Source organism: Cryptomeria japonica, chromosome 7, assembly GCF_030272615.1.
Source record: "Cryptomeria japonica chromosome 7, Sugi_1.0, whole genome shotgun sequence".
NCBI classification, from domain to species: Eukaryota; Viridiplantae; Streptophyta; class Pinopsida; order Cupressales; family Cupressaceae; genus Cryptomeria; species Cryptomeria japonica.
In genome coordinates, this window is record NC_081411.1 from 152,682,439 (window position 1) to 152,708,973 (window position 26,535).

The 26,535-nt window shown below is 34.9% G+C and overlaps 1 protein-coding gene across 3 annotated transcripts; it reads left to right on the top strand.

Moving 5' to 3' along the window:
• Nucleotides 1–237: 237 nt before the first annotated feature.
• LOC131078268 (coatomer subunit beta'-1) lies at nt 238–25,845 on the top strand. 3 transcript variants are annotated; one of them, XR_009113761.2, is made up of 26 exons: nt 238–480; nt 972–992; nt 2,779–2,840; nt 3,875–3,929; nt 14,653–14,689; nt 14,785–15,110; nt 15,283–15,414; nt 15,516–15,664; nt 16,072–16,140; nt 16,570–16,720; nt 16,832–16,897; nt 17,235–17,423; nt 18,799–18,939; nt 19,078–19,152; nt 19,369–19,545; nt 19,757–19,848; nt 19,940–20,056; nt 20,256–20,370; nt 20,877–20,948; nt 22,472–22,668; nt 22,787–22,880; nt 23,260–23,366; nt 23,508–23,637; nt 23,769–23,986; nt 24,397–24,457; nt 25,280–25,845. XR_009113761.2 is itself a non-coding variant. In XM_058015933.2 (24 exons), the coding sequence occupies exons 1-24, from the start codon at nt 478–480 to the stop codon at nt 23,976–23,978; spliced, it is 2,787 nt and encodes a 928-aa protein (XP_057871916.2). In that variant the 5' UTR covers nt 238–477; the 3' UTR covers nt 23,979–24,286. The 3 variants fall into 3 exon arrangements, 1 of the variants encoding a protein (XP_057871916.2); XR_009113760.2 differs by having other exon boundaries at nt 25,321–25,845; XM_058015933.2 differs by lacking the exons at nt 24,397–24,457; nt 25,280–25,845 and having other exon boundaries at nt 23,769–24,286.
• The last annotated feature ends 690 nt before the right edge of the window (nt 25,846–26,535 follow it).

The following is a 26,535-nucleotide window of genomic DNA, read 5'->3' on the forward strand; positions in this document are numbered from 1 at the left end:
ATTTTTTTTAATAGTTTAATAAACAAATATGATTTACTTATATTCCTCTAAAGATCTTTATTATATAACATTACAAAAAATAAAATTAAAGATGTTCCAACACATGACCATCATCTAACCAAAACCATAAAACTTTTCCCCTAAGTTAAGTCCTCTTTATAAAACTCTCCAAAGCCATAAATCTTTTTATTGATAATAATTCCTTTTCGCTACCATATTGTATAAAACCCCATTGCCATTTCTCCCCCTATTTATTTCACACCCTTTTATATCCCTACTCTTACTCTGCCACTGATGTCATTGTATTCATGACATTCGCGGCTCTATAGAGACCTCATTCTTGGTCATTTTGTCGTAAAAATTTAGGTGCAGGTTCGATCTTGGTTATTCTTTAGCTCAGATCTTGCAGATCACGCAGATTTGTATTGTATTTGGTGGAGATTTTAACCTCCGATCTACGTTTAGCAGCCTGCAAACATGGTAGGTTATGCTTCACATTTTTACTCATTTTCTTTCTGTTTGTTAAAACGATATTGCAGATCCGATTATCTAAAAAGCCCTTAATTATGTTTATTTTCTCTCTGTTCATTAAAATGATATTGTAGATCCAATTAGTTAACAAAAAACCCATTTGTTCAAATACTGAGATCCATTCAAAATTAAACCCTGCTTACAATTTTACTCAGTTTTAATTATAATCTGTCGCATTACCTTCTCTACAGAAATAATTTGAAGATTTAGTGGATTTTTAGTATGTTTATCATGCACTATAATTAGCCTGTTTTTAATGCATGTGCTGAAAATTTACATTGTACAAATCTTAACAGTTTGTATCATTTGCAGTACTTGCTATATGGAAGGAATTTCAAGATCTGGTTTACTTTTTGTTTTTTTAGTTTATTTTAGAGATATGTCTTGAAGGTCGTTTACTAATTGCATTTTTGTGTCTGATTTTCCGGTCACGGTGGCAGCCTCTTCGGCTTGAGATCAAGGTATTTTTCTGATCCATGCTCTTCTTATAAATAATAAGGCATAATGTTTTTGATTTCTGGTTATTTCAATATTGGGTTCGAGTGGCGTACAATTTCGTGGTCAGATTTCGTCTGCGTAGATAATATATTATGGAAAAGATAAATTTATCTTCGTATGTCATCTCCCAGTTAGACGCCAATTTTGAGTATGAGACTTACTAATGGAACTCGTTCAAAGGGGTTCTTTTCTATTTACTTTAGATATTGTTCAAATTTTGTTCTCCTCGGTCAAGACCTCTTGATGAACTAAAACAATATACTCCAACTTGCCAATCCTCCTAAAACAAAATGTATACTGGAATACTGATAACTTTTTGCTTTTGAGCTGGCGAGGTTTAAGAGTCAATGTATACTGGAACATTTTATTGTGCTTGGTCAGTTAGAGAGCTATCTCTTAGCTTGGCTTCTTCTTTTAGGCACTGAATATGGCGAACTTCCATCAAAGTGATCTTGTTCATTTAAGGTGAAGTATGTAGGGGAGGAATGCCAGGAGTGGGGCAGCCCATGTTGGGGCTCCCTTTGCCTATTTGAAGTCAGGCCATCTAGCCAAATTTATCCAGCAGAAATATTAGTATGTGCTGAAGCTAAAGCCTAAGAGTTTCATTTCAGGTGTTTGTTCCAAAGGTACTTAAAAGAGGTGGTTTTATTTTTCTAAGAAAATAGGGTTGCTCTACACAGTAAGTTATTTGCGTATGGTGCATCCATGTGTCATGATACAATTTTCTCTGTTGTTTAGTTTTCATTTAAACACCGATTCTGAAAGCCACATCAAGTGGCTTCTTCTCATTCAATATATGGCCCTTAACTTTTTTAATCACTCTCACGACTCATTGATGTGATTTATACATTGGTTTATCCTCCTACCACTGCAATCAGTGCAAATTTATGTTAATAGAAATAGAACAGGAAAGGGCTATCTTATTCAGTACCTGTTTCTTAAGAACCGTTGTTTCTCAGGCTATTCTTTACCTTTTGGCAACCATTTCAATAGCTGTCCATGATAGTTGTTTTTGATCTAGAATCATGAGCTCTCTATTGAGGTTAAATGTACTTTCAAATGCTATTAGCAATCTATTTACAGAGGAAACGTCTATACAGCCCTTAGGATTCACCAATAAATAAGTTATGTCATGGTGTATGAGGGTAATTTATACATTGGTGCATTCTAGGGGCTGGATAGACATTTCCACTCTATTATTGGGATTTTGATCTCAGAAGGCACATCCAATCCATGAAGATTGGAAATATTAATAATCTCAGATTTCTTCAGTGAATTTCTTTATTGTTATTTGTGAATTATTGTAATTTTTGCCTTCTTGGTGCATGCATGTCTTGGGCCTCCACTTCTTGATCTGTGTTTGGTTGGATGAACATTTGAAGAATTGTGGAGATTGTTTCTTAAATTTATATTTTCTTACAAAACATGTCAACTGTTCTACCATTCTAAAGTCCCTTCAAATGTCATGTCCATACCCAACCAAGTCAATTATCTGTGTAGACTGTAGAGTATTTAGCTTCATATAAAACTGGAAAGTGTGAGATTTCATCTGTAGTCCCTAACATTTTATTGGGTATGGTAATGCCTATTTGCATCTGTGTCTGATTTAGTACATATATGATGTTTACTGCACATTGGCGCACTGTCAGAGCAAATGACAGAAAAACTAAGTTAAGAGAAGAGCCGTGATTTAAATTTTTCAAGAATGTGTACTAATGAGTATGTGCCTTTACTTTTGTGTCTTGTCAGAGGAAGCTTGCTCAAAGATCTGAACGTGTGAAATCAGTAGATCTTCATCCAACAGAGCCATGGTAATTGCACTCTTTCTTATCAAACTTGTGTAATGGAAGGGGTTAAGAGCTTGATTTGCTTGAAAACTAACTTGCATTTAGACAATGTATTTTATCAATATTATATTGTCTCCATAAGATATTTTGACATCTTTAGAGTTCAAACAACTGAGGAATGTTTTGGTGCCTCAAGTTTGGAGCATTACTAATTATGCCAGATAAAATGTAAGAACCTGTTTTTTCGATGTATCATATATTCCAAAAGGATTCCAAGTTTAATCTATGATCTTTTAGAATGACATAAAATTCACCTAAAGTTTGTTACTGCTCACGTTCACATCATCATATACGTCTGCTGCATCTTTTTTTAAACTGAAGGCAAATTTAACACACCCTGGGAAAGACGGTTCTCTTTGAATCACTTCTGTGGTTTACTCAATAGTACTATAATTTGTTGATGTATATTACATTTAATAAAGTCAGTCCACATGTGCGCCATCTTCGTTACTTATTCTTTCAAACCTGCACTATATGTTATCAATTCCTGTAGGCTATAATCTCTAATCATCACACGACAAGTTTAAGAATTGCTTACACAATCTCTGTAGTGCATTATTGTAGCTTTTCTTCTTTATATATATTAATTCTTGTCTATTAACAAAGCATACCTGAATGTCATATTCAAGTAATGAACAGTTATCTCAGAGATTTAATTTTGTTAACCTTACTTGAATTTTGTGCAGTTCTTGAAATTAGTGCAAATTTTTTTATTCCCTGTTAAAACATGGAATTGTGATTGCTTCTATTTTCCAGTCTGCAGCATTAAAAACATCTTTCTCTTGATTCTAACTCTAGAGGACAGATGGTGACTTTTCGCAGGCTCAATACTTGTCAACCATCCAGCATCATCTTTTAGAATCTGGAATGTTGTGTGATTTATTTTGTCATGAATGCTACAGTTTAGAATTAATATTTCTGGACAACATTTTAGAGTGAAATTTTTTAATATTTCAGCCACAGTAAACTCATTGTTCTGTTTGTTGTCCTTCTTACAGGATGCTTGCAAGTCTGTATTCTGGAAGTGTATGCATTTGGAATTACCAGTCACAGGTAATGGCCATTTCCATGTTATATCAGTTGTGGACTAGATTGGTTGTATTCCCCCTTAGGTGATTTGCATTGCATTATTCTTCTCACTTCTATTGTTTCTTATCTATTTTTCAACCAAATTTAAAATGCACTCTATCCTGTTTATTGTCCAATTTGATTTAGTCATCGTTGCTGGAATTTTGAAATTTTAACTTACCAAGACTTATCTTCATCAATTTATTTTGTAATTGAAAAAATATATAGTTGAAAACACTTTCAACGGTTCCTATAGATCTATCATGTAAGTTTATACCAAAAATTATAATAAGTATATCATATAGGAATGGGAGAAACTGTATCAAGCATCCAAGGTATGCCCTGGCAGAAAGGGAACACCCAAAGCAGCAGAAGCGAAACCCAGGAAGTCCCCAGTAGCATCTCCAGAAACCATGTCTTGAATATGGGCCATCTACTTGGTAGGCACAGTGAAGAAGCTCTCTAACTCTCTGAAAGTCCTCATGATGGGGGAGTCTTTGAAATTGCTTCACAGATGGGGGAGAATCACCCAGAAAAATCCCATCTAGCTTTAGTGCTGTGTCCAGACCCTGTCTATATGTGGCTAGAATTAAGCAAGCTGCAACCTGCATAACCATAGCTCTATTTTTACCAGTATCAGAAAATTAGAGAGAAAAAAGGAGGGGATTTTGAGTTCACCTGGCTTCTCATGTTCATCTCCTTGTAGTCAGGACCAAGAATATCCTTAATGGCTTGCTCTACTAGGTCGCTGTGTATGATGAAGACTCTTTTTAGCCTTTATTCCATGGTTGAACCATGGAATTTTCTTTTCCCTCAAAGATATTGCCGTTCCTTTTCTTTCGATGCTGTGAAAGACCTTTGAAAGTAAACAAATGATAATGTTACAAAACTAATAACATATGCTGCCATGTTTTGTGGTCTATTGTCAAAACATGTAAAATCCACTACCAGTTTTTAATAGGAAATCACTCTTTCAACTTTCATGGTTTCGTTTACAGGTAATTTGAGAAGCAGTTGGCTGGCATAGAGTGATTCAACACTAAAGAAATTGAGTATCACAATTGCTGCAATTCTTCTTAAAAATTGTAAAGGTTCTTACAACTATCAGATTTGTCTGATATAAAACATGAGAGCAATTTACTAAACAGTTAACAGGTATTTCAATTGTAAATCACATTTTGATTTAATCCTATTACATCTTAACTGCCAATACACACTATGTCAAACAGTTGAACAAAGATTGGAATCAATTAAGGAAATACGACATTTTGATTTGATCATTTGCATCTATCACATCTAAACTGCCAATGCACACTGTGTCAAACACTTAAAACAAAAATTGGAATCAATTAAGGAAATACCCGATCTACCAGATGCCAGTCAGCATATTGTTAATGAGTTTATCCTGTTGTCCTTTTTGCTGACCCACATCAATCTACATGCGGTAGCAATATTGGATGCTGTTCCCCTTTCTCACCTCCCATGACCTCCTGTTTGAATCTGCTATCCAAAAATGGATACCATACTGCTCAAGTCAGACCGAAGAGAGTACCATGCCTACCCCTCACAACTGCAGACTTTCATAAATATTAATTGAATCTTTATTTCCGTTCTGGGCGGCAGAAATACTTCTAAATGTTGGTGACCAGACTGCTATTTATTCAATGATTCAACAACAGCTTTTTGTTTTTTTGTGGCAGCTCACCAATCCCTTCAATACACCTCCGGACCTCTATAAATTGAGGTGACCAGCATGAAATGTGTGGATTTCAGGAGATGGCAGTCAGTATGTTATAAGCTCACACTATAAATGACCTGCCTGAAAATCATCTTTCCCTACAAATTTTTATTTGCCTTAAAACTTTTACAGAATTGAAGCTATGATTTCCCTGTATTGGATAGTTTGCTTCCATTCAATTTCTTACTTCACGAACCTTTGACACAATGTGAATCCTATATGAATTCTCCCAAAATTAGCTAGGGAGAAGTCTTCTCACTGAAGCCAATAATCCTTTAGGGTTTTTGTCCCTGGGTTAACTGGAGCAACTTGCACAAACTTCACAATAGGAACGCAAATTGACCCAAAAAATATGGAATCTCCCATTTGCAACTCCTTTTATATCTCCTTTTGAATTTCTATAATCTTTTTTTTTATAAAGTGACCCCTTATAATATTTAATTCACTTTTGGGTTCTTGAAAAGTTACTTTAATATAAATGGTCACTTTTTAAATAAAATAGTTAATTAAATTAAAGTTGAGTAAAATAATAATGTAAGAGAACTGAAAAGTTAAATCTAATTAATTAAAATTTTCCCTCTCCAAACCCTTGAATTATCCTAAGCGAGTTAAATAGGCTAAAGAGTCCTCTCCGAATAGCTAGGTTGAAGAAGGGGACATTACAAAATATGAGTCCATTAATCAATGATACAAATTCTAGAAATAATATAGCTGGAACTTAACTGCAAACCTACATGTAGAAAAGATCTGTTTGATTGTTCTGGGATTTCTATCAACTTTACAATGAGTAACGTTGAGTTAAGATTTTTTTTCAGGTGGCAGAGCATGTAGTCCTTAACAAAGATCTTTAAAATTGAATAACAGGCTTTTCAATTTTCAGGATTAAGATACAAGAACAAATCAAGATTCAAGATCAGACCAAAAGTTTGTAATCTAAGTTACTGGGTTCTTGTGTTTCGGTTTCTGTGCCCATATTGGAAGCGTCTGGGTTTGTGTTCTTGCTGGGGAGTGCCTCAGATGCCTTGGGTTCCCTGTAGGTACATGCTCGCATGCCCACAGGGAACTCAGGGTGTTCCGTGGGCACTCGCAGACATTCCCACTCTACCCCTGGGCACTCGCAGACATTCCCACTCTGTACCCATGTAGTAAGTCAGGGGGAAGACATTTCCCAAAGCAAGGAACATTAAATGCTATTGTAAAATTTTTAATCTATAAATGTACTTCTCTTATACAAATAGACATCCAGAAATAATCATATTAGTTAACTAATCATCGAGCCCTTACCATTTCTGAATGTTTCTGTTCCTTTTTTCCAAAATTCAGATTTTTGCATACTAATTTCATCTTGGGTATTTGGTCTACCCTTCAACTTTTAACACAGTAATTGTGTATTTGGTATCTGTTGTGATGTTTTCACACGTCGCCCCATTGCAAATGGGGAGACCCACTTTTTTGCTTTTTAGGGTAGTTGTTTTGCTTATGTTGTCTTAGTTTAGCAGTAGTTCCCTAGTTTTAGCCTTTGCTAGTGAAGGAGAAATGTGGTCAATAGGATCAAAATGTTGAAAGGATGTTAAAATTTTTAAAACGATTCTAAGTGTCAAGTTGCTGTAGAGTTTTGATTTATTCTTGCGAAGTTTTGAGTTTCATTTTTGTCTTGAAATGTGAGCGACAAGTTTTTAAAACGTTACAAATAGGTGTGAATTTTGTGTGAAGGTGCTAAAAGTCTCTATAGGAGTCGTTTTTCCAATCCTAGGAGGTTAAATAAGTCAAAAATGCACAAAGTCCCGATGGACTTCTATTTTCCATCCTTCAAAATGGAAAATTCATAAAGTCCTGATGGAAATAGAATTTCCACTGCGTAAAATGATAAAAATGGATAAGTTTGGGCCTTTACAGTGTGAAAATCAACTTAGTCTTGATGGAAAACATTTTTCCACCAAGCAATTAAGGCATATAATCAAAAATCCTGATGGGAGGTGTTTTTCCACTCAGGTATAAAGATGAAATTGGATGTAGTCTCGATGGATCATGATTTTCCACTCCATTTTGAGCACGAAAGTGCTAATTTAATGTTAAGGATGATGAAAGCCCCCTGATAGAGGTCGTTTTTCCACTCCAGGACTTAGTTTGCAAATGCTTTTGTGGAAAGTCCCAATGACTCATGAATTTCCACTCATGACAAAGGATGTGTTTCGATGGAGGTCATTTTTCCACCAGGCCCACAAGAGTGAAAATGCATAAGGGTGTGAGTCTTGGTGACCCACGTTTGTCCACTTAATGGTAAAATGACCAAGGTGAAGTGCAATTTATGTGTCTTGACAAAGTGCGATTTTCCACTTGAAGGAGAAAATGATTGAGTGAACAAAATAACAATGAGTTCACGTGTACTGATGGAGGTCGATTCTCCACTTGGGATAAAATTGCAAGGATTCGATCAAGTTTATGTGTCCCGATGACCCATGTTTTTCCACCAGGCTGGTATTTAATGATATTTAACCCGCATTCATTGTGGAGTGGAACAAAATGAGGTAAGAATGAATAAACATGCAAGCAGGCGAGCAAATATAATGTAAGTGTTTCAAGGATAAATTTGTCCTTATCATATCTATTTTCCACCTCGCTGAAGGTAACATTTTTTAATCCCACATTCGCTGTGTGGTGAAAGGTAAAGGTGAAAAGTTGAATAAGAACTCCAGGCTAGTGACTTATAATATCATTAAGTGACTGATTCTGAGCTTGGAGAGCTGGAAGAAGGAAGATTGATGTTTGGCATTGCTGGGAGGGTGTGATTTTGTGCTTAAGGCACCAAGTGCGCCATCATTGGAGAAGTTTGCAACAGCATAGAAGGCACCATTGTTGGCTGAAGATGCCATTATCAGACCTGAGACACCATTACCAGTTGCTTATTCAGACTAAAACATTATTCTCAGCCATTGTTTATGCCCAAAATGTGCTATTTCTAGTCAATCAAGGACAGATGGCTTCAGAAATATGGACTGCGCCATGTATAGGATCACTTCCAGCCATTAGAACACGATTTTCAGAGTTGTTTTCAGACTTAGACAGCGATTTGGGTTGCAACATCATTCAATTTTCTGAGCTGAGAGGGCATTTTCAGACTTACAAACTAAAATCAGACCTTTATTAAGTCTGAAAATCAGATTTCTAGAGGGCAAATTTTCCAGATTTTGATTAAGATCCTCACGTTTTCCAGAATTTGTGTTACATAATGTTGAATTTCTGATTTTAGTGAGCTTACAAGTCTGAAAATCATTCTAAATCAGAACTTAAGTTATTTCTGGAAAATTGATTGTTCGAATTACCTATCGCAGGCTTAGACAAAAGCTGGGAGCAAAAATCCCTATGAAGTTCGAATTTTCAGTCCATCAAATGGTGATCAAATCAACACAAAATTTTAAAGGACAATGAATCCTGATGAGGGTCAGATTTCCACTTGAGGGCTGAATTTGCAAAGAGAGTGAAAGGGAATGTGCAAAATGCTTTGTCCCTATGCCCTTCAATTCTCCACCAAGGGACAAATCAATTCAAATGAAGATCAATGACAAAGTAGTCCCTATAGGCATCAAATTTTCACTGAATGAAGAATTGGACAAAGAAAATGCAGATGTTTCAAGGACTTAATTAGTCCCTACAATGATCAATTTCCCACCAAGGCTGAAACAAGGTTTATCCCATAGGTGTTTGATTCAATATTTGTTTGTTTTGTAGGTCGGCTACAAGGAAGGGAAGCATGATGATCAAGGCTTGGAGTGAAAGAGGATGCAGCTTGCGAGGTTACCAAGGGCTTAACGCTTCCAAGCAACAAGTGATGAAGGATCAACTCCAAGATGACAAGCAAGTGAAATGCAAGAATGAAGAAGCTCAAACAGTGCCATGTTCAAATTCAAGAAGAGAAAGGTACGATTTGGTGAAAGGACTCTAAAAGCATATTGCAAGGACACCACCACAAATGTGAATGAGGAAGATCAACATTTCAAGGATTGGAAGAGCATTTCAAAACGAGGATTTCCAAAAGCAAGATGAGGACTAGTTCAAACATGAAGAAAACTTCACCATGATGGTGAACAAGTGAGGCAAAGACAAATCCAAGACATGAGCACAGGGGATTCCACATTATGAAGCAGGAACTACATTAAGGGATCTCAAAGTCTAAGAATGTTAAGGAGGCAATAGTTTAAGGAGAATTCCCTAACATATGGATGAAATGCAAAGTATCACAAGAAATTGTAAACATCATGAAGAATGTCTAAGGCAAATTGATTTAGTTTACAATGCAAGCTGAGGTGGCTTCCCAGTCACCATTCATTCAATCAAAGGGTACCAAGTCAGCATTCTTTCAAGGATGGGATAAGTGACATGTTGCGCTACATCAAATATTTTTATCTTACCTATCCTCATCTCTCATTGGCCAATGTATTGGTGTTTGTAACAAACCCTAATTAGTGTTTTTATCTTTCAATCTTGGCCATTGATCTTGAATCAATCTGAGTCGTTCATTGTTATGAGACCTCTATGTAAGGCTCAATGCTCTCATTTGCAAGGGCTAATGTTAGAAGAGTACACAAATAGTTGCTAAGACAATTAGGAATTAGAAGTTAGAGTAGAGTAGGAGAAGAAGAAATTTTTGCTAGAACTTGTAAATGAATATACTCTTTTCATTGAAGATATGGTGAAATGTTTTGTTTCAACAAGTTGCATGGTTTCTACTTCTCATTTGCTTAATATTGATTAGATTAAAGAAAGATTTTGTGGATGATTAATGGTGAAATTCGCATTTCCATACTACTAGCAGTTTGTTATTTGCAAACTTGCCTTGCATGGTCAACCAGAATCTTTATTCAAGCCTAACTTCAATTACTATTCACACATTGATATGCATTGCCTTGATGGTGTCTATGTTGTTGGTAATTTGAACATCATATATTTACCTTAGAATATTGCACTAGCTTTGTGGAGTTGTTCATTGATGTCAAAGCAAAGTCTAGTAGAGTCTCACCAAGTCATTCACTGCATCCTACATTCCTAGGAGTAGATTAGTCTTCCTAAACCCTTCCTCTTTTGTCATTTTTTCCAAACTCTAGTTAGTTTAGGAGAGAAAGCATCACAAGACTGCAATATCAGATGATCAAGTTCCAGCAACATTCATGCATTCGATGTAAGTCCCCTTGTGATTCCAACAATATCACATCAAACCATTGAGTTTATCCACACGTCAATACATTACATTTCGGAACCTTGGAGACTTTCAATTGATCACATAGTTTAGCATTTGGGAAGATTTTGTTCAAGAGAGGATAAGATACCTTGGTATTTTATTGTGTTAGAGGTGCATAAAAAACACATCCACAACCAACAATCACAAAAAATGCTTTTCAACTCCAACTTATGTTGTACTTTTAAATGACAAGCATGTTCCAGCAATCCCGAGATAAGAAACAACCGCTAGTCCCATCAATTCAACCTATTGTACTTGTAAATGTCTTCCCACTAAATACATTTGATGGTATGCAATATCATACTATCGAATGTATTTACAATTCTGTATTTTTTTTTTTGGCGTGTATATATAGTACAGCTGTACCCAAATGTACCATACACAAGAAACCTTTTTCTGTACTGGTGTACCTGTATCCTGTACCCATGCCTGGTCATGTACCACAATCGGCAACTTAATTTTTAATTTAAATGTCTTGCCAAAACATGAATTCATTAATTAAGGTATCACATTCTAGAAATAATATAGCTAGAACTTAAGTGCAAACCTACATTTAAAAAAGATATATTTGATTGCTTTGGGATTCTCACATATCTCATGATTGTTTTTAAGAGCAGCAGTTAGAAGTTAAATTCTATTGTCACTTATGGCTAGCCCAAATATATTCTGTAAGAGCAGTACTCACAAGGTATAAGTTGTTTTTCCACTTTCAGTAAGGCTAAGTCTATTTTACAGTTCAGTCCAAGAAGTACTGAAAAACCTTCATACCTCAAAAATGTGATGTCCCCTACTAGGTTTAGGCATTTTGTAGCCATAATTAATCTATTTCAATATACTTATGAGTCAAACTAAATATATTAGGAGACAATTCCACTTTAACATGCATCAAATCAGTGATATTCTGCTGCTCAATCAATTAACTATGAAGAAATAAATTGTTCATCTATCATACATCCATAGTTCTTAATGCAAGTGTCAAACCAATTGTAATGTCCCCTATTAGGAACATCCCCTTTCCCAACTTCTTAAACACAGACAGTCGTACCAGAAAGACATATTCTTCTTCCTGATATTAACTTAAGAATTCTTCTGACTTATATTCTACTATTCATTTGTCTGATCAAAGCATTAATTCTATATATATATGTATGTATGTATTTATATTTGTATATTCATATATTTTCATCTATTATTAATATAGTTCTTATAAATATTATAATAACTATAATCAGTATAATATTGTCTATAATCATATTATTATTAAGTTCTGCATAAGAACATTATCGTACCTCATATGTTAAGCATTCATATTAAACACATCCCCCATGCATACCAGCAAGAACAAAGACGTTACTGCCTGTAACTTAATAACAGTTTTGATCTGATCTGTGGTTGATGTGCTTGCAACCAATAAGAGCCAAATAGGCAGGTGCTCAAAGAGCAGATCCAAATATAGGGGTAAGAGTTAATAAATTTCCCATTCGATGATCCCCTTTTTCCAAATGATTTGGACAGTCCTCATATATGATGAGAATGGATGCTCCAAGAGACATGTCCCTTGTCTCTTGGCAATCATTTATCATTGCCTTCTCCAAATCGCGTCTTTCCCAATTTAACCAATCAGTTAGTGTTAACTAAATACAATCGAATCACTTCATAGCAATTCCTAATCGAAGCTACTTTAATTACTAATTTGTTGTACTTAACACTGTGGTTCCTTAGTTTTCGATCCTCAGCATTTATGCCTATTAAATCTGATAACAATTTGACTGTATATATATCTTATAATTCTGATAGCAGTTATACCCTTTTTAAATCTTGATATGATTATCATGTTTTCCTTTGTTAAATTATGCCATGCATAACTTATTGACTCTGTGGCAGATATTTGATATCGCGTACATGAGTGAACTGCCTGCTGATTTAGACCCGACTTTCTTCTTATATTTCTTCCGTTTTCTCTTTTCTCCCTCCTTTTCTTTACCCAACACTGATCTGGTCTTAATATATTCCACATCCTTCCATGGAGTAGTTCATAGGAGGGTCGTGTCCCTCCAAACATGAATCGTACCAAAGAACACATTGTGTTCCTTCATTAATAAATTGTATCCTTTTAGGCTTCATATATTTATGTGTTTACAATTAAGAATGTGTAAATTATGTTTATAATATTTTTATTTGAATAGTTCAAGAATATTATTAATGATAAATACTATTAAATATTATTAAATAATAGTATTAATAAATAAATAAATTTTATATAATCATTTGTTGGTAATATTTTATTAATTATTAATAATAATTGCTTCATTTAGTGTGTATATATATATATATAATGATCAAAGAGGGGACATGACTAAAAACTTGAAAAGTTGAAATACCTTAATTATGCTGCTAAAAAGCATGGTAGTCCCTTACGTTGACAATCTAATCAGAGCTATGATACATTATTAACCTGTACTAGTTAACGCTTGTCGTTTTGTTAAATATTTTGAACATTAGCCCTCATTTATTTATTTTTGATTGGCAAACTTGAACATATATTGGCCCAGACAGTAGGGCCACAAATTAGGGTCCACTATCCTTGTGAAAAAATAGTTCAGACCTGCGAGCACAGCAGCTCAGCAGGGACATGGAGCCTGAGCCCACAAGTCGAGGGAAAGGTTAACCCCGGTGGCTGCTAGAATAGTGCCACGATTTAACCAATGTGGTAATACCCTTAATGGCCATTAGAAGAGTTGACCATCTTTAAAATATTTGGAAGAAAAGGGAGCAATAGTCAGTCAGGTATCTCCTTGAGAAATCTGAGAAGATTAGAAAATCCTATGGAACTTTTAATATGACTTTTTTTTGTTGAAGACTCATTTCATAATTGTAGAATATTCATGAAAGAGACATGGAATAGCTTCTAATTTCAATGACTGCAGTTTTATTCGAATTATTTAGTTTAAGCAAGCAAAAGTAAAGTGTAACGGTAGAACTTAGAAAACTCAGAAAGGGGACATGACTCGTCATATTTTTGGAAGTTTGTTTCTTGGTTTCTTGTTTCATGAGGGTTTGTAAATCTAATATTCATTCAGCTATAATAAAGAGATGCTGTGGTAATTCACAAACATTGGTTCTGATGGAGCAACTGTGACTGGGATAATAGAGGAATTACCAGCCTTCCGGAATGTATGGAAAAACGCAAATGGAACTACATAGGCTTTCTACAATAATCTAGTTCATAATGGCAGTGCTTGAAAATAAATTTAACTTTCCATGCCAGAGCATGGGAGTGAGAAGATTAGTATAAGACTGAATTAATTTAAATCTTATTTTTTGTAGTTCTGTCTTGATATTGTCATTCAACTTTAAAGGTATCTTAAGAGTTATCTAAAACATTGATACTTCAGTCTTAAACCTTGCCTTAATGAAAATTTGAATTTCTTATTGATCCTGGCTGCCATATTGGTGACAAATGAGTACTGGACAATTGAGTTTTTCAGACAGAGAATACAAGAATTGTATATTGATGCTAGTATGCTATTGCAGATGACTTTGATGGGCAATATTTTTTTGTTCAAGTTTCAATTCTTTTGGCCAGTGTATACCATCTCTTTACATAGAGAACAAGACAGCTTAGACAACTTTTAATCTGTCCATCGAAGTAAAATACATGCCTGAAGTTCTTTTTTTCATGATTTACCTCTGTTGCGATTATACTGATTTAGTTTTAATCTGGTTTTGGTTAGACTTTGGCAAAGTCCTTTGAAGTCACGGAGCTTCCAGGTATGGAAGGGATATGCATGTTATCTTTATATTATTTATATTGTAGAATAAGTAGCATGACAGATTTCTTACATGGGAGTTTATTTTATGTGCAGTACGGTCTGCCAAGTTTATAGCCCGGAAGCAGTGGGTTGTGGCTGGTGCAGATGACATGATTATTCGAGTATACAATTATAACACCATGGACAAGGTAAAAGTATTTGAAGCACATACTGACTATATCAGGTGTGTCACAGTTCATCCAACCCTGCCCTATGTTCTGTCATCATCGGATGACATGCTAATCAAGCTTTGGGACTGGGATAAAGGTTGGCAATGCACACAAATATTTGAAGGGCATTCACATTATGTGATGCAAGTTGCCTTTAATCCCAAGGACACAAATACATTTGCGAGTGCCTCACTGGATCGCACTATAAAGGTGGGAATCAAGTGCTCTTCCCAATTTGAAAATTCATAAATTGGGCTTGATTTGACAAATTTTAATATGTTTGACAAGTTTCTTTGTTTCTCTTGTAAGCCAATTTTGGAACTATTTACAGGGCATTATGTTTCTTTTCATCTAATTCATCTAACTTGAATGTATCATCCAGATATGGAGTCTTGGCTCGCTAGAACCAAATTTTACACTTGATGCCCATACAAAGGGTGTAAATTGTGTTGATTACTTTACGGGAGGTGACAGACCGTATCTGATTTCAGGTTCAGATGATCATACAGCAAAGGTGCTCTTACAAATTTCTTTTCAATTTATCTCTGTTACATTTTTAATGAATCTTTTTGAGTATTAGTCCATTGTTCATTTACTTTGGTGTACTTGTATCAGGTGTGGGACTATCAGACAAAAAGCTGTATCCAGACTCTTGAAGGACATACACATAATGTCTCAGCAGTTTGTTTCCATCCTGAACTTCCTATCATTATCACTGGCTCAGAAGATGGTACCGTACGCATTTGGCATTCAACAACATACAGGCAAGTTAATTGAATTATTTCATGGGAGTTTGTAAACATGGAATCTGTTCTAAAGGATAGTGCCGCTTGCTTTTGTAGCATTTCTGATGATGTGTCCATACTGCCATCAGTCCTTTGCTGACAGTATTTGTAAACCATAGAGGTTTCTGTATATGGGCTGTACAAGGGCCATACTGTTATGGGACTTGCATCATTGTTTGACTTGATGTTGTTGCTCATCCTATTTCTGAAAGACAGGAATATAATGATTAACTTTTGGAAGGATTATCATTACAATAATGCCATATCTTGTTAGCAGTTATCATTTGTTGTACCTGATGAGCATTAACAATATTTAGATATGATGGTTGAAGCTGTTTAGTGGCATACTGGCAACTATGATTAACTATTGAAGTATTCCTTTACAGGCTAGAAAACACTTTGAATTATGGGCTAGAACGTGTATGGGCGATCGGCTATTCTAAAGGATCAAATCGGTGAGGATGTATTATCTTTTAAGACTTTTTTTACTTTTTTTTCTTCTTGTTGCCATCTAAATATCTATACTGTACATGTATTCAACAAGCAAAGACAAGACATCTAAATATTCTTTGATTACGTCCTTGCGTATCTAAATATTCTTTGATTATGTGTGTTTTTCGTGTATCTAATAACCCATATTAGTAGCAATAGCTGGATTACCAAGGTTTATCTGGTTAGTGTGTTGAGAAGTAAGCGGAACTGTTGCTCTTTCTTTTAAAGAAATTCTTATTACAGCTTAGATAATTGTTTTTTTGATTTTCTTAATTTAAAAAATAATTATTTTATTTATTTTAAAATTTTCTTTGTTTTATTTGTTTTTAAAAGAATTTAAATTTATTTTTGTCTAGCTTTGATAATTGTTATTTTAATATTTCTTTTGGTAGGGTTGCTATTGGGTACGATGAAGGCACAATCATGATCAAAATTGGTCGAGAGGAGCCAGTTGCTAGTATGGACAGTAGTGGAAAAATAATTTGGGCAAAGCACAATGAGATACAGACTGTAAATATTAAGGCAGTTGGAGCAGACATTGAGGTTTGTCCTCTTTTACATAGTTCTTGTTGATGTTTGCTGCTGCATTTACAATGCTTGATTAGAAACTTATGATCTACTAATTCATTTATTTTTAAATTATGTTGTTTACAGGTGACAGATGGGGAGAGATTGCCATTAGCTGTCAAGGAATTGGGTAGCTGTGATTTATATCCACAGGCAAGAACCTTCAGATAATAATTGATTATTGTCTTAACAGTTCATTAGATTATGGCTATAATTTTTTATTGAAAACTGTCATGCATGTAGGAATTTTGGTTATGGGAATGTTTTGTTCCATTTATTATCGAAATGTCTTGCCCAATTGTTTGAGTAAATTTTATAACATTGAATTGGCAGTTTACCTATTTTCAGGTCTGAAAACGGCAGAACATCAAACTACTAACTAATCTTTAGATCATTGTTTTTAAAGCAATATTTTCTGCACTGATCCTAGCAACATGATGATTTGAAAAAAAATTAGCGGGCTAATGATTTCTAATTTGGTCTATTACAGAGCTTAAAACACAATCCAAATGGAAGGTTTGTTGTGGTTTGTGGTGATGGAGAGTATATTATTTATACTGCCCTTGCATGGAGGAATAGGTCTTTTGGATCTGCCCTTGAGTTTGTTTGGGCATCAGATGGAGAATATGCAGTTCGAGAAAGTACATCCAAGATTAAAATTTTCAGTAAAACATTTCAGGTTTGACCTATTTTGAAAGCTTTAATGTTCGTTAAACATTTAGTGAAAATACTTTGTCATTGCTAAAATGCTATCTATTTCTATTTCATCAATTGTGAATGAGTGATTTTCAGTTGAGTACTCTGAGACATCAAAGATACACTTCCGTAATTACTTTTTAGTGAAACATCCTTATTGATGAAAATTGAAAACCACTCACTATGTGATCTCCTAGGAAGTTATAAAAAATAACACCTAATAGTAAAAGAAGAAATAATACAATGGGGAAGGGCTACAATATCGTATCCGATGTGTAGAAAAATGGTAGGAGTAAGACATTAATTTTCTAATGGCCCATTAGTGTTCTTGAAGTGCATAGGTGCCTTACATGCAGCCAATAATGAAAAGTGGCAGAATTTGGAGGTGTCGTACTAGAGGTTGGGGTGGGGAATGCTATTTGAGTTATCTCCGACAAGGCATCTGCACATATTGATATAGTTATAGGAAGACTTCTTTAGGAGAGACTTTTTTGGAGCCCTTGTTCTTCCTATTGCATTGATCTAATGCTTGAGGACATTGAGAAGGCGAAGTGGGTTAAAAATGAGGTTGAAGACATGAAACATCACAAAATTTACTTACAACTACTCTAGGTACATAGCTTGGCGGGAGAGCACATTGCAAAGTATTGTCTGGGCACTAATTAGATGTTTGTGAGCCATTGGTGGTTGGTGTCTCCATATTGTAGGGGTAGAAGAGATGAAGGTCTTGGTAATGGTCTTAGTTATGCCATAACCTCCTCATTGACATCAAAAAATCAAAAAATGAAAAAATTGGGGTTTAAGTGGAACAGCATGGCATGTATTGGCTTTTGGAGTTGGTTGGTCCATCTGTGATCAATTATTTGCCAAATTTACTATATAATGCTATTTTCTTTTGTTTCCACCATAATAATGCTGTATTGTCTCCATGGCCTTGTTGATGGTATCATAGAAATTCATTAATCATCAGTTTGGAGGCTACTTTGAGTATCTATTTTGTGCTCTTCAAAAACATATCACAAAAGATTGTCCTCACAACCTTCTCCTCTATTTTGTGGTCGTAGATAAATTTTGTGATGTTTTATTACATTTATTTAGTTCTTTTTATTGAAGTAATATAAGATGCATTCCTCCAAAAAATGTCCTGACTAAATCTCTGGGAAGGGCGTGTGTATGATGTCTCATGTTTGTTTATGATATATCATCAGGCTGTTATGAAGGCATTAAGTAGCGGTTTTTGTTACATTAGTCTTTTAGTTTGCATTTCATAATTTTTAACATTTTATTTCATAATCCTGCTAATCGACTTATCTACATCAGTCATGAATGGATTAACTGATTAGAATTTTACATTGCAGGAGAGGAAAAGTATTCGTCCAACTTTTTCTGCTGAGTCTATCTATGGTGGAGCCTTGTTGGCTATATGTTCGAATGATTTTGTTTGCTTCTATGATTGGGCTGAATGCCGTGTAATTCGGCGGATTGATGTTACTGTGAAAGTGAGTCTAAACACTTACATGCTCATGCACTGAGTACTGTTCCTTGGTCTTGTTAGTTGAAAGATACTTTAATACTGAAAATAATAGATTAATTTTCCTTTTCTTATTCTTAAATGTTTCTTACATTATTTGTTACAGAATATTTACTGGGCTGATAGTGGAGATCTGGTTGCAATTGCCAGTGACAATTCGTTCTATATTCTGAAATACAATGTAAGAGACCCAGAGGTGTATTGTTTTGTTCAATTAATTTGTTGTATCAATTCAGTTGCTGACATCCTGCAGAGTGTGTTTTCTTTCCCATATTTCATTACAGTACAAGTTCTGTGCAGCTCTATAGTAGCTGCAGTTGAGGGTTTGACTGCTTAACGTTTGCCACTATGCTCGGATTGTATGAATAGTAATGTTACTGTTCTCTGGTTTTTACAGCGTGATGTTGTTTCTTCATGCTTGGATACTGGTAAGCCTATTGATGAGCAGGGGGTAGAGGATGCTTTTGAACTTGTACATGAGATAAGTGAGCGGGTTAGGACTGGAATATGGGTTGGTGATTGTTTTATATACAATAACTCATCTTGGCGTCTCAATTATTGTGTTGGTGGCGAGGTATTTTTTATTTTTCAATTCAGTAACATATTTTGTAGGATCTCATTGATTTAATTATGTAATCTTCAACTTTAGGTGTGCCTTGGCTGAATTTACTTTTCACAACATTTCCTAGGGGCAGATGTTTGGTGTTCTTCATCAGTCAGTCTTATTTAATATTTATTATTATCAATAACCAGTAAATTTGGTTGACTGTGCTCACAAACTGCAGGTAACAACCATGTTTCACTTAGATCGGCCTATGTATTTGTTAGGCTATCTCGCGAGTCAGAGTAGGGTATATCTTATTGACAAAGAGTTCAAGTGAGTGCACTGGTTTTTACGTTGAGCGCTTTCTGAAGATTTTAATTTAGAAAATCAATGGTTCACATTGCTCTGTGCTGTGTTATTTCAGTGTGATGGGCTATACATTACTGCTTAGTTTGATAGAGTATAAGACACTTGTTATGCGGGGCGACCTTGATAGGGCAAATGAAGTTTTACCTACAATTCCTCGGGAGCATCTGAACAGGTAGTTTTCAAACTCAATGTTCTGAAATTATAAGGTTAAACAGCAATGGATGTCTACATTGTTTAGTTATGTATTCTGATATTTTGCTAATTGACATGTTTATACAAATCTTCTCTTTTCTGTGTCACAATTACAAACAATATTTGAATTTTTTTTTTTGTTGAATCTGGCTGATTAAAACTGATTCTGTCTTTTAAAGTGTGGGTCGATTTTTGGAGTCACGAGGCATGTTAGAGGAAGCGCTTGAAGTGTCTACAGACCCGGACTACAAATTTGATCTGGCAGTACAGCTTGGAAGGATTGAAGTAGCAAAGGTTAGCTTGAACTATTATTTGTGCTAATGATACTTGTAGTTTCACATTATTTGCAGGAATATCATATATTATTGATGGGATTGACTGGACATATGACTGTTTAGCACTGTCTGTCTAGCTTTTAACTAGACTATATTCTTGAAGATTATATAGGGATAAAAATATTTCATTCTGTGTAGAATTGCTGTTTGTTAGAGTTGTATTTATAAGATTCTTAATTTATGAACAGAAACTATGAATAATGGAATGATGTTCGGATCTGACTCTGAGAATTCTTACAATAGTTGTTATTGTACTTGTGCTTTTGGGAAGAAGATACTTTTTTAATTTGCTGTGAGATAGCAGTGTTTATGAAGTGCTATGTATATGATATCATAAAACATATTTTATTATGTTGAAAATGAATGGGAGATCGGGCTAGTTCATTTTTTGAATTTCTATAAGGATTTACTTTGTCCTGTTTGTATTGATTTTTTGTTGAATTCAACTTTTATGCTACCATGTAGGCAATTGCTGTTGAAGCACAGAGTGAATCAAAATGGAAACAATTAGGAGAACTAGCCATGTCTTCTGGAAAGGTACCGATTATCTAAACTTTAATGGTTAATTGAACTTATGTTTTTATCTTTTGTATTTATCAAAAGCCATTGGAAATTTAGCAGATTCATGTGGTAGTTGTCACTTAAGTCCATCTGTATGTTAGTGAACAGTGTTAATATATAAATTTAGGTTTTGGTTTATGTTCTTATTTGTCTTACAAGGAATCCAGTAGATCATGTTGATTTGAGTTTTGGCATCTCTTTCAGTGTGCCAATATGCATGTAATCATTGTAGTTTAAGCAGGCATTATTTACTTAGTGCACCATTTAGTTGCAGCTTCCTTTGAGTTTTGGCATCTCTTTTAGTGTGCCAGTATGCATGTAATCATTGTAGTTTAAGCAGGTATTATTTACATAGTCCACCATTTAGTTGCAGCTTCTGTCATATTGCTCATTTCTTATTATCTGCTGGTAAATAATAACGTGAAATGGTTTTTTCTTTGAAGGCATATGTTGAAATCTAAATTCAGGTGAATTTAATGCAATCTTGTTTACTTGGACAGATAAGTTGCCTCAAATTCCAGATCTTTTGTTTAATGTCTTACAATTTTATTTATTAGTCACCCCTTCTACTAATGCCAATTTATTTATACTTGTAACTTGGTGAACCTCATCAACTTGGTAGGTTCCCTGTCTTTTGGCTCTATAAGAAGAGTTTTGAGATTTTAAGCTAGGAAATGAATTACAGTATGGTTGGCTAAATAGTAAAATCTGTCAATGTTTTTGCTTGCAAAATCTGACACAGAAGTAACAAAATTGTCAATGAGAAATATAAGTATAGTGATGACACTGTAAACAAAAACATCTTTACAGTGATGAGGCTCTAAATCAAAATGTTAGTGAGTAAGAATTAGCTGCAGGAAAAAATATACTGGGTGATTACATTTTATTTGCTATAGCAGCCTCCAGAGTAGAGGAAGGATTGAACATGAAGCAGGGGAAGGCACATAGAGAGAGAGAGATTTATTAATGTCCAACACTTGAACACAAACGGGTCAATGGGACTGAAGAGTACAAACAAGGGGGGCTGCCACCAGCAGGAACACCAAACGGTGACCAAAGAAAAACAAAAACAACAACAAAGGCAACCAAGGTCCAAAACAATGGTGACCTGAGAGAGAGAGAGAGAGAGAGAGAGAGAGAGAGAGAGAGAGAGGAACAGATCATACTCTACTTAAATTGAGTTAATGCCTCCAGGGAAAGTCAATTTTTCTTGGTTGTCATGATAATTTAAACCCTGGGCTGCAAAATTTTTCTCGTCTGACTGTCATGGTGGACTTTGGTTTTAGGCTTAGCATATTATATGTGGCTATTAAAAATAGTAGCTTCTATTATAGCTATAATACTTTTTACCATATTTCAGAACATTTATCACATAAATCTATGATCGTCTGACCTCTTAAAGCAGAAAAATCTTCATGTTTCATGTAACAAAATTGAAATGGAGTTCTATGCTCGTTATCTTTTCTTTTGCTTGACTTTCTGCATTCTCTGTGGTGCAGTTAGACATGGCTGAAGAATGCCTAAGCCATGCATCAGACCTAAGTGGATTGTTGCTTCTCTACTCGTCAATGGGAGATGCAGATGGGATGGCCAGACTTGCTACTCTTGCCAGAGACCAGGGGAAAAACAATGTTACATTTCTTTGTTTGTTCCTGCTGGGTAAAGTAGAAGAATGTATCCAGCTATTGGTGGAAAGGTGATTTGCTTGATGGTGTTATATGTATCTGACTTTGGGGTTAAATTTCAGCAATCTAAGCTCAAGAGTGTTGTTGGTTTAGGTTCTTTTACATATTTTTGTCTGTTGTTATTGGCAGCAATCGCATACCAGAAGCTGCTTTTATGGCAAGATCCTATCTGCCAAGCAAGGTTTCAGAAATTGCTTCCACTTGGCGTGATGACCTTAGTAAGGTATGGTACTATTCCCTAAGATCGTGTAAGTGATTTATTTTCTACACAGACGTGAATATGGATTTTAGAATTCCTTTCTAACGTATGTTTTGTGAAAACATAATTTCTAACAATGCCAGTATAACCAAATCTAGAAGTCATCACATATTTCCAAGTGAAAACATTTTTCTTCTTAATGTACAAGTGTAGTTTCTTTTATTTATTGCTTGATATATTTATAATTTTGTACATCTTATATTCTTATACTTAAGGCAGCTTGGTATGCTGTGCAAACTAGAATTTTGTGCGACTCAGATGCTGTGACTATATTAGCAATATTTTTTTGATGAATTTACTTGTTCCTCTGTTAATAATCTGGCCCTTGCTTTGTGCTTCAAAGGTAAATCAAAAAGCTGCAGAGTCGTTAGCAGATCCAAAGGACTACCCTAATCTTTTTGATGACTGGCATTTGGCGCTCTCTGTTGAATCTCAACTAAAGGAGTCAAGGTATTTATAAATATTATATTTCGAGTTTCTAGAAAAGACAAATAAATATTAATCGATATGAGTACGTGTTCATTTTTCTTTTCAATTATAACTTTCAAAACTCTGTTCTATTGCTTCACATTCTCATCTGATTGAATGCAGGAATGGCTTTCCTCCTGCAGAGGATTATCCAAAATATATGCATACAAGGAATACAGACCTTATTCAGGAGTTCAGAAATTTGCATATTGATGGGGAAGCACCTCTAGAAAATGGAGATTCTGTTCATGAGGTATATAATCTCTGCTTTTGTTTAGAGTAAATCATCCTGATCACAATTGTTGTTTATTTGTATATATGACATATTAATATGCATGTATGTTGATTGTAGTTTGAGATATTTTTGCTTATTCAAATTTGTAGGTAATAGACACCCATGAAGATTATGTTCCTGGTGTCTCTCTCAATGAAACAATTGAAGATTATGTTCGTGATGAAACCCAAGAAGAAACAATTGATGGAGAGAAGTATGTAGAAGCAGAAGGATCTACAGAAGGAGAGGTGCTTGTTAATGGAAATGAAGCAGAAGAAGAAGAGTGGGGTATGGACAATGAAGGAAACCAGCCAGCATGAAATTGCGGGTAGCAGTTCATTTAGAGTGTATAATGCAAACAAACCAATTTTTGTGTTTGGTGATTAGGATGGTTATTTGCTTTTTCTAGGCAGAATAGGTTCGGGGCACATGAATTGTTTGTTCCTGTTGGGGAATAGGTCCACAAGATTTTAAAATTGAGTTCATGAAGAGCTTTAGGAAAAGCAGGAAAATATGTTTTCAGCTATTGTTTAAATGGTACGGGTTGAGGTATAGATTTAACATATTCTTTCAGGAGTCTTTGTAATAATCATTGGCTAGAGAATATAAATATTTCATGAAAGATCAATTGGCAGCACCAATGTGTGTTACTGATATTCAATCATCATATAGATGCATAGGAGTCATTAAGGTTCTTTTCTTCTGACTGAGCTAATGTTTTGTTTTTGAGTTGTGCAGTTGTTCTAGCATGATGATAGGATGTGTATTTCTGGGATTCCCATTTCAGTAATTTTGACAGGTGATCACTGTGGCAGACATTTTTCTTTTTGCCAATATTTATGAATAGTGATACTACCTTACATACCTTAACTGCAAATGATATGCAAGAGACTGATTTAAGAAAGTAACATAGCAGATTTAATGATTCCTAATCAATCTCCGGCACTTCCATTTTTTCCCAGATTTAGGTAGTTCCCATTCTTTATTTTTTAGTTTATCTGTAGGATTAATTCCAGAATTATGTCTCTCCTCACGTCTGGACAGTAAACATTAGAAGGTATGCAGGGGATTCCTTGCTTGCGAAGATGTAACCAGAATTGCAATTAGTAGCAGATAATTCTAGGTCTTGGAGCATAGCTTCAGAAAGTAATAGATTATGTTGAACAAAGTTCTAGGAATTAGCTGGTTGACTTACGCTTATGATTGGAATCTGTGAGAATCTGCTGAGTGACTGTTTTTGTGGGAGCAGATGTAGTATATACTTCTGAGTTGTATTCATTTAGGCATTTGGGATGAGCTTTCTCAAAAAAGTGATGAAGTGGGGCTTCTGACAACAAAAAAACTAGAGAATTTTATGTTAGCTTTCTCAAAAAAGTGATGAAGTAGTTATGCCTAGAATTAGCAGGGTCTGTGTTTCCTCTGGCTCCTTGAAAACATTTAGATAATGACTTATACAGCGCATGAATATTTAATTGATGGTACTTTTGAAAACATCATACAGCATAATACATTGTTTGTAGAGTCAATTACATGCTTGGAAGAGTTCTTATTTTGTGCTCTTCCTCTCTCCTTATTATTTTATTTGCTGCCTCTTGAAATTTGTTTTCTACGCTGCCTAAAGCTGCTTAAATTGGAACAAGATGTCCCGGATGACTGTATCAGGACGGAGTAGCTTGAGCACCAGTTGCGCGATCTCTATACAATTGAATGATGTCCAAGACAACTTTCTCAGTACAGGACAGAGGCATTATCTCAATGAATTATTTTTTGAGCATAGTAGCTGTTACCTGCAATGGTTTTAGATGACAGTTGAGCATGCATCACACCATTTAGTAGTGTCGATTTGCGCTGAAAACAACATTTTTGTTATGCTGCGGTAAAAAACAAAGCCGTGCATCTTTGTATTTTCTCTTTGATAATGGAAGCCTATGGCTTCAAAACAGGGTTGGGAGTGCATCCTAGAGGGATTATGCTACAATTATGATTTAGGCCACAAAATTTATTTCTATTTTCCCTTTCAATCAATCTGTTGATTACGAAAAGTGTTGAAATAGAAGGATGCCCAATTATTTACCTAGTGATTAGTAATGTGTCAGTAATATAGTAATAAGGGCTCTAAAGCTCTAGAAGCTGTAAGTTTTTTAGAAGGTGATAATGGTATTTTATTTAAAGCTTTGAATTTAATCACTCCTTGTGCTCCCGTGTCTATAATTTTGAATTGTGCTGTGTGTGTAAAGTCTGAAATGTGTAATGTGTGTAATATATGATATGTATTTAATTGATCATTTATCTTCTAGTTGACAAGATTATTGCAAGCTCATGGTTATTGTTGGTTATCTATTCTTCAAATGCTTCTGCCTTGTACATCAATCCAGATATTTAAAATTCTATTTGAACAAATAAAAAATAAGAAGAGATCAATCCAGATGTTCAAAATTCTTAAGCTTTATATAGGGTAATTTTTTTCAACATATTAAAACTAGAGATCATTAAAGAAATATGTTTATCACATAATATTAATGATGACATTTTAAAAATTTCTGCCAGTTATGTGGAGACACAAGACCTAATTGTAACTGATATAATCTAGGGAACCTATACATTTTTTAAGGCTGGGTCCCATGGGAGGGGCTTGGGCTCTATTTTTAAGAAAGAAATGGTCCCATGAGCAAATTTTTTTTCCTATATGGGATTAATTGGAATCTTTCCCCCCAAAAAGGAAGCCCCTATTTTTTAGGAGGCAGGCAAAGAAAGGGTGGGGCTAGAAATTGCCCCACCATCTTAGGAACTTTGTTTGCCACTTGTTAATAATATGTACATTCCATTTCCGACCAAAATCAAATGAAGAGGGAAAATGATATTTATTTAATTAATTTT